Genomic DNA, 9,570 nt, shown 5'->3' on the forward strand with positions numbered 1-9,570 from the left:
AAAAAGATGAAATAGTTTTCAGTGAAGTTCCTACCAAAATGCAGTACCTAAACGTACTTTATTGTACTCTAATACATTTCCCAAAGTTTCAGCTCGATATTTTATTCAAAAAAAAAAGTTCTTAAGTTCAAAAGAACATTCAGTGAACTGAAAAACTGTGATCGGCAATATAGGTATTTAGCTGTGTCACATGCCCTTAAGACGCCATTTTGAAAATACTAAAACGAAAAATCGATCTTTGAACCATGGATTCTCAAAGTTTAGACATTTATTCCACCCGTTAGTGAGATTCCAGGTTAATTACAGACTCGAAAAGCTTTGGAAAATGGTTCACAAAAAAAAAATAGGCACGAAAAATGACGTTTTTTTTTTGTTTAAACTGCATTTTGGGATAATAAGAAAATTTTTTGAGTAATTTCATTGGCACCGTCGGAAAGAGGAGATCTTAAGCAATAAAAATATATGTGTCTCAATTTTTTCTAGTGTCGAATAGTCTTAGTTATTGGCTGTTGAAAAGCAGTGTACCGGTAGTGACGTTTTGGCCGTTTAAGGGTTAAGAGTTCGAATTTTCGAACCGGGAAAAAAACGTAAATTTTTTTCTTGGATTCAAACGGCCAATCTGTATTTTGTTGTTAGATTTGGCGCCACATATGTTGGAACGAAACAGACATCGCCAACGGAAGCATTTCCAGTTTTGTTGGGCGACATTGATCCCAGTGGAAATCTTAATGCCAATATGATACACCAATTTGGCCAGAGAATCAGGGGGAAACTCGCCACTCAAATCCAACGTAGTAAATTCACAGCTGTACAAATGACTTCGGATTATCGTGGCGATTCGTATACACTTTCGGCAACACTAGGAAATCCAGATATTATTAATAATTCTGGTAAGATATTAAAAAAATATTTTTTTACAATCTCTAAATCAAATTTAGGCTTTACTCTCTTTCCTCGTTTTATTTTTTGTTTAAAGAATTTTTTTTTTCCATCACAAGAAAAACCTTTTGCAATTTTTTTTCTCCTTGAGATTTTTTTTCTGCTGACTTTAAGTTTAATCATTGAATTGATGATATTCCAAGCATACAAAAACAATTATTTTTATTAATTTTGGCCAAGAAATGGATTCAAAATTGTCGCATTTTTTTATGAATAATTTTTTCGGAAATTTATAGTTTTTCTATGATTAATAAAGGACAGAAGTCTTAGCATTTTTTTATCCTTTCTTGGAACGTTTTTTTAAAGATTTTTATATATCTCCTCTTAAAATATAGTTATTGGTAAATATTTTTATCTTAAAATATATCTATATATATATTTTTTTTAATTTGATCTAAAAAAATTGTTATAACGATTTAGAGCTATAGAAGAAGTCAGAGAAAAATTTATTTTAAAAATTGGAAACAGTAGAGTTTTAGAAAATGTTTTCCTGCAAAAAATTAACCGTCTTTTTTTAAAATGCAATCATTTTTCAAAAATTGGTAAGAAGCGATGGTCAGAAAAAATTAAATTGCAAAACAGATGGTTATAATGAATGTTTTGTTGCTGTTATTGTCGTGAATTTTAACATTTTTAATAAAAAACCATGCTTTTTATTTGGAATCACATCAGTTATAATATTTTGTTACTTAAAATCATTAAAAAAAAATAATTTTTTTTTAGATAACTGAATTTCCTTAATATTCAAATACCAGCATTTTAATCTCGTAATACTTTTAAAATAGAATCTTTTATAAACAGAATGAAACAGTATTTCACATACAAATTAAAAATTTTCAAATTGATTAATTTATTTGAAACAAAAAAAATTCTTCTGCTCTAAAAGATGAGTTTTTAAAATAAAATACTTTAATTTTCAGCAAAACAATTTAATTTTCAACAAAATAATTAAATTTTTAACACTGCTTCAAAAAAAAGGATGAAATTCATACAAAAAAAGAAGAATTTTAAAGCCAAAAAGAAGCATTTCCAAAAAATCAAGATTTTTAGCTCAAAAAAGAAATTGTATCGAAATTGTTGAACCTTCAAGACGAAAAGACGAATTTTCTCTACAAAAATTAATTGAATTTTTCAAACACAAAATAAAACTTTTCAGCAAAAAAATTAATTTACACGAAACTGATGCATTTTTACCCATCAAAAATGTAATTTCGAACAAAAAAAAAAATATTTTTTTACCAAAAAAGGGATTTTATATTGAACGGTTAAATTTTTAACCAAAGAAACAAGCCTTCAATTAAAATAATACATTTTTAACGATTTATTTTAATTGCATTTTCATTTTAAAAAATTCTATTAAAATAGAAAAATTACTAAATCAAAAAGATAAATTTTCAAAAAAATAATTGGTTAAATATGAATTTTTATTAGTTGAAATTTCAATTATTTGGTTAAAAAATTATGTATTTTGTTTGAAATTTTTTCTGTTTTTTCCAGATTTAATTATTATTATTTTTTAAATTAAAATCTGGTATTAAAATGAACGAATAAATTTTTTATTTAGTAATTCGTTTATATTTTTTGTTTGTTAAAAATTTAATTCTTTGTTTGAAAATGCAATTTTTTGTTTGTTAAAAAATGCATTTTTTAGTTTAAAATTCATCTAGTTTGTTGAAAATTAATCTGTTTTGGCCGAGGATTCAAATATTTTCTTAAAAATTCGTATTTTTTTTGTTGTTTAAATATCAATTTTTACCTTTTGTGTTCAAAATTCATCTTTTTTGTTGAAAATTCGTCTTCTTTTGTTAAATTTAACTTTTTTTATTTATAATTACTTTTTTTTAATATCAACTATTACATTTTTTCGCGGATATTTCATTTTTTTTTCATTTCTTGTTAAAAGTTAATCTGTTTGGATGAAAATTCAATTAGTTTTTTTTTAATTTGTCTTTTTGGTAGAAAATTAGTATTCTACGTTGTAATTTTTTATTGTTCTTGTAAAATTCATCTTTGGTTGAATAATTAATTTTTGTTGTTGAAAATTCAACTGTAATTGGTTGCAAGTGGAATTACTTGATTAAAAACTCATTTTATTGGTTGAAGATTTATCATTTCAGTTGAAAATTGATCTTGTTGGTTGGAAAATGAACTATTTAGTAAAAAATTCGGCTTTTTTTGGTTTAAAATTGATATTTTTTGGTCGAAATTTGATATTTTGTTGTTGAATATTCATGTATTTTATTAAAAATTCATTTGTTTTAGTAGAAAGTTAATTTTATTGGTTGGAAATTTATCTGTTTTATTGAAATATCAACTGTACGGGGTTGAAAATTGAACTAATTAGTTAGAAATTCATTTTTTTACCAAATATTTAACAAAGATTTCAAATGTTTCGCAAAAATATCAGAAAAATTTCAATCATTTCTCGAAGACTTCAAATATTTCAGAAATATTTCCAAAATTTCAAAGATTTCTTCGTAACCATTTCCAACGATTTAAATGTTTTCTCAAAGATATCAAAAGTTTTAAACATTTTTAAATTTAAAAAATGTCTCAATTATTTCAAAAAGATTTAGAAAAATTTCACAAATATTTTGGATAGATTTATAAGATTTTAGAAATAGATTATTGTTTTCCCAAGATTTTAATAATTGTACAAATATTACCAAATGTTTTAAAAATATTTCAAAAATTTTTAATATTTCTTCCCAAATGTTTCCAAGGATTTCTGAAACATTTCAATGATTTCCCAAATAAGTGACCGGGAATTTTTTGAGACCGGGAAAAACCGGAAAATGATAGTGAATTTTTTTTACCAGAAATTTTACATATTTGTTGAAGAAAAATCTGTCCACGTTCGATTTCAACAGTTTTCAAATAATTAGTTGAATTTTTATGTTTTTTAATTATGCTATTATTTAGGTTGCAATGCGTAATTCAATTTTTTATATTTAAGCTTGCATTTTTAATTTTAAGATTTTTTACATGCTTCCTTAAAGACTTGAACAAATAAAAAATAAAAGCCTTTGATGTTGAAAATTTTGGTTAAAAAACATTTTTATTTAATAAATAAATTAATTTTTTGAAATTTATCTTTACTTTAAGTAATAAAAATTGAAGAAAAACGATTTAACAAACGAATTTTCAATTCAGTTCAAAATTTAAGAATTTTCAGATTTTAACGTTAAAATTGAAACGGTTTCAATTTGAAAGTCTTAGTCATTAAAAAAATGTGAACTTCTGATTGAAACTTTATTTACTTATTTTAACTTAAACATAACTTTATAAAAATATATTCGTAATTAAAGGCTTTTATTAAATTTGGAATATTGTTTCAGTCTAAAATATTCCATTTTTAACCCATTATATTTGAAATTTTTTAATTAAAAAAAAGATGACTTACTGAATATTTAGCAATATTTGAATTTTTATTTAAGACACGTAAATTGAAACCAAATATTTAAAAGTAAAGAATCTTTAACTGAATCGTTTGACATAAAAATCCTGAAATCGTTAAAATTGCAAAGAGCCTTTAAACTTTGAACGTTACAATTTTAATTGTTGTATTTGAAAAATGCTTACTTTGTAAGTGAAATTTTTAAATTTTGATGTATAATTTACAAATGAACATTTGTAGACAAAATTTGCGTAATTTTAAGAGATATTCAGGAGTTTTAAAAAGACAAAAAATTATTCAAATTTTAGAAAGTTTTCTTAAAATCTTCTAGAATCTTTTTTGAACATTTTGTTTAAATCTTTGAAAAACTTTTTAAACATTGTCTTAAAATAATTTTTCAAAATGAAAAATAATTTTTTATTTTCCTATGAATTTTGAAAAAAATATTTTTATTCTTTTGAAGCCTTTCACAATTCTTGAAAAGAATCTAATTTTTTGTTTAAAATCTGCGAAAATACACATTTTGTTTTATATTTGGCTATCATTTCAAGTTTACATTAAGTTTGAATATTTTCAAAACTTCTACATATCTCTTAAAATTACTCAAATTTCGCCTACAAGTAATAAATGTTCAGTTGTTCAAATTGAATTTTTCAAATCCAAATTGTGAAGAAATGTTCTAAAATCTGCAGGATTTTCTGAAAATTGTAGAAAAAAATCAATTAATTTTGACATATTTAGAAGTTCTGAAAAAATTTCCGAAATAATTTTAAATTAAAAGCAACTTCCAGATTTCTCATGATTTTGAAATATAATTTTAAAGCTTTCCAGGGATGTTTAAACTATTCGAAAATAAAATAATTAAATTTCTGATTTAAGAAGTGTTCAGTTAACATTTTTTCAATGTTTCAATATTTAATGTTTCTAGCTTAAAATTCCTTAAAATTATGTAATTTAAAAAATTTTAAAAGTTCATTGATTAATTTTTTAATGTAGAGCACCGAAAATGATAAAATGAATTTATATTTTTTTATTTTGAAAAATGTTAGTACCTTTAATTTTACACTCGTAAATTATTGAGCATTTGAATACAACATTTTTTTATTAAAAACTTTTAAATTTCAATTTTAAAAGTTGTAAATTAACATAGTTCCACTTTGAGTGCTTTCATTTGCAGCACAATTTTTATTACCGTGAACTTTTTTTTAGATTTAGTTTTCCTTTTGTTTTTTTAATTTCATTGACCGTGAAAAATGTTTGCGAACCGGGAAATGACCGGGAATTTATTTCGTCGATTAAAAAGGCCACCCTGTATTGATATTACCAAAAATGCCAAAAATATCTTAAATATTTCTTCAAGGTTTCAGAAATATTTAAATGATTTCCCAAATATTTCAAAAATATTTCGGTTATTTCACAAAAATTTCAATGATTTTCTTAGCATTTTATTGAGATTTTAAATAATTTGCAGATTTTTTATAGTTTTAAAAGATTTCAAAAAAAATTGAATGATTTCGCAAAGATTTTAACAATTTTAAAAACATAGCAGATACTTTAAAAATATTTTCCAAGGGTTTGAATGATTTCCTAATTTTTCAAAGGTTTCGGATAGATTAATCAATTTCACGAAGGCATAAATAATTTCCCAATGATTTCAATAATTTCCCAGATGTTTCAAAATATTTCGAAGCCTTCTAATGATTCCAGAAAAATTTTGCCAACATTTCAGACAGATTAAAAAATTTCGCAAAGACATAAATTATTTCCCAAATATTTCAATAATTTCACAATTTTTTCAAAAAGATTTCACAAAGATTTCAATTGTGCCCCAAAGGTTTTAAATATTTAAATATTTCACAAATTTTTTAAAAGTATTTCGAAGATTTCCTAAATATTTCGAATATTTTGCAAAGATTTTAACAATTTCAAAATTATTATCAAATATTTTTTATATTTTACAAATATTTCAATGATTTTCTAAATATTTTAAATATTTGGCAAAAATTTCAAATAGATTAAGAAGATTTCATAAAGTCATACATTATTTCCCAATAATTTCACAAATGTTGCAAAAATATTTCCAAATATTTTAATAATTTCACAAATGTTTCAAAAATATTTCAAAAATTTCCGAAGGTTTCTGAAAGATTTTTCAAAGAGTTCCCAAAGATTTTTAATATTTTTCAACATATTTTTTATGCGTTCAGAACATTTTTCAAAGATTTCGCAAAGATTTCAAGAATTTCAAAAATACTCTTAACCGATTTTAATGATTTCCCAAAGATTCTGCAAAGATTAAAAAGATTTCGCAAAGATTTCGCATAAATTGCAAAATTTCACAAAGGCATAAATAATTTTTTTAAAGATTTCAATAATTTCACAAATGTTCGAAAAGTATTTCGAAAATTGCCAAAGATTTCCTAAATATTCCGAGTATTTTGCAAAGATTTTAAGAATTTCACAATTATTACGAAATATTTCACAAAGATTTTTGATAGATTTATAAGATTTTACAAAGACTTCAATGATTTCCAAAAGATTAAAATAATTTCACAAATATTACCAAATAGTTAAAAAAAAGTATTACTTGGAAAACCGGGAAATGACAGTGAATTTATTTTTTTACCGGGAATTTTACAAAATTTTTAGAATAAAAGTTTTGTCCAACTTTAATTTCAATCGTTTTTTAAAAATAATTGGTTAAATTGTGATTTTTATAAATTATTATATCATTTAGTTTGGAATACTCAATTCGAAAATCTTTCACTTTTAAAAATGTTCCATTTTCAATTTTTAAGCATATATTTTAATTTAAGGAATTTTAAAATGCAGTTTTAAAGGCTTAAAAAATTAGAATTGTTTAAAATCGAAGATTTTTAAAATAAAAAACAGGGTGGCCGCCGGACCGAGAACCGGGAATTTTACGAATTTTTAGAATAAAAATCTGTTCAAGTTCGATTTTAACAGTTTTTAAAATAATTAAAGTGCAGTTTTGAAGGTTTAAACAATATAAAATGTCAAAGAAAACAATTTGAAACTGAATTGTTTGACATAAAAAGATTTGAATCTTTAGATTTTCGATGAGCTTTTCAATTTTTAGCATTACAATTTTAATTGTTCTATTTAAAAAGTGTTTAATTCATTAGAGAAATTTTTAAATTTTGTTGCACAAATAATAATTGAACACTTATTATTTGTAGAAAATCCTGCAAATTAAAAAAAATGTCCTTAAAGTCTTCCAAAATTTTTTAAAATGAAAAAACATTTTCAATTTTCCTAAGAATCTTAAGAAAATTTTTATTCTTTTGTAGTCTTTCGCAATTCTTAAGAAAATTCTAAGTTTTTCGTTTGAAGTCTGCAAAAATCTACATTTTATTTTAAATTCAGCTGTAAGTATTTCAAATTATTTCAACTTCTAAATTTAATTCAAATCTTTTTAAAACTTTGCAGGACTTTCTAAAAGTTATAGAAAAAATTCAATTCATTTTGAAATATATTTAAAAATTCCGAAAAAGAATTGAAAGATTATTTTGAATTTGGAAAAATTTAAAACCACTTTCAGATTTCTCAAGATTTTGAAATAAAATTTTTAAACTTTTAAATGATGCCTAGACTATATAAAACAAAAATAATTTAAGAAATGTTAAGTTAAAAAATTATTTTTCAATTTTTAATGTGCCGAGCTTAAAATTACTCAAAATAATATAATTTTGAAAATGTTTAAAGTTCATTGCTTGATTCTTTAATTTAGACTATTGAAAATGTTAACGTGGATACACAATTTTTGAATTGAAAAACTTTTAAACTTAAATTTTAAAAGTTTAGAATTCAAGGGTTACACTTTGAATACTTCTATTTGTTTGTTTATTACTTTATATGGAAAAATCTTTAAAATATACCGGGAATTCTTTTTTCTCGATTAAAACGGCCACCCTGAAAAGTATTCAAATATTTCGCGAAAGATATAAACAATTTCACAAATATTAACCAATATTTCAAATATTTTGCAACTATTTCAATGATTTTCTCAATATTTCACAGAAACTGCAATGATTTCCCAAATATTTCAACAATTTAAAAAGTGCATCAAATATTTAAAATTAAGTAAATAAATATATATTTTATAAATATTTCAATGATATCTCAGATATCAACAATTTAAAGAATATTGTAAAAAATATTCTAAATATTGTATACAGATTTTTCAAATTTTTGGCAAAGATTTCGGATAGATTCAGAAAATTGCACAATGACATGAATTATTTGAGAAATTTTTGGGGAAATTCAAACGATTTGACGAATTTAATTATTCGATTTGAGAGGCAGTAAAATTATGCAATGTAAAAAATTTTTTTCATTTGACAGGTGTAATGGTATTGCATTATTTGCAAAGTGTAACGTCGCAACTAGCTTTAGGTGGTGAGGTCGCTTATCAGAAGGGACCAACGGTTCCAGGAGGATCAATCACTGTGGCTTCGGCCGCTGGTCGTTACACAAGTGGAGATTCGACAATGAGTGCTAGCCTCAGTCTCGGTGGATGCCACCTCTGCTTCCACCAAAAAGCTAGCGATCAGGTCCAAGTTGGAGTGGAACTGGAAGTCAATTCTAGAATACAAGAATGCACCGCTACAATCGGATATCAGGTTGATCTTCCGAAAGCGGATCTTGTCTTTAGAGGTGTGTTTTTAAATATTATTATCTAACAAACTATTATCTTTTTGTCCAAACATGTTTTTTTTTCTTTTTTTAAGATTTTAGTGCATTTAAACAAATTTAATTAAAATTTCGGGAGCTTCAAAAAATTTCAAAAGATTTATAATATTTTAGGGCAATTTAGAAGATTCTAAATTTTTCAAAATAAATTTGAATGATTTAAAATTATTAGCAAGGATTTTATGCTAAATTTTTTAGAAATTCCATTTAATTATCAAGAGATTAAAAAGTTTCACTAGACTTGAAATATTTTAGGAAACTTAAGAAGATTCGAAATTTTTAAAAATAAAATTCAATAACTAGAAGGGTTTTCAAATGTTTTTTTTTCGTTTTTGTATTTTCTATGAAAGATTCGAAATTTTTTCAAAATAAATTTGAATTATTTAAAATTATTACCAAGGATTTTATGGTAAATTTTGTTAGAAATTCCATTTAATTATCAAGAGATTAAAAAGTTTCAATAGACTTGAAATATTTTAGGAGATTTAAAAAGATTCCAAAATTTGCTTAATAGAATTCAA

At 23.5% G+C, this 9,570-nt stretch overlaps 1 protein-coding gene across 1 annotated transcript in view; it reads left to right on the plus strand.

The window, feature by feature from the left end:
* Positions 1–9,570, plus strand: part of LOC117174359 (mitochondrial import receptor subunit TOM40 homolog 1) — a 24,444-nt gene that overhangs the window by 7,475 nt on the left and 7,399 nt on the right. Inside the window, exons 3-4 of the mRNA XM_033363418.1 lie at positions 637–890; positions 8,702–9,013. Coding sequence (XP_033219309.1) covers positions 637–890; positions 8,702–9,013 — 566 coding nt within the window. The remainder of the gene's footprint in view (positions 1–636; positions 891–8,701; positions 9,014–9,570) is intronic.

This window comes from Belonocnema kinseyi, chromosome 6, assembly GCF_010883055.1.
Source record: "Belonocnema kinseyi isolate 2016_QV_RU_SX_M_011 chromosome 6, B_treatae_v1, whole genome shotgun sequence".
Taxonomy (NCBI): Eukaryota; Metazoa; Arthropoda; class Insecta; order Hymenoptera; family Cynipidae; genus Belonocnema; species Belonocnema kinseyi.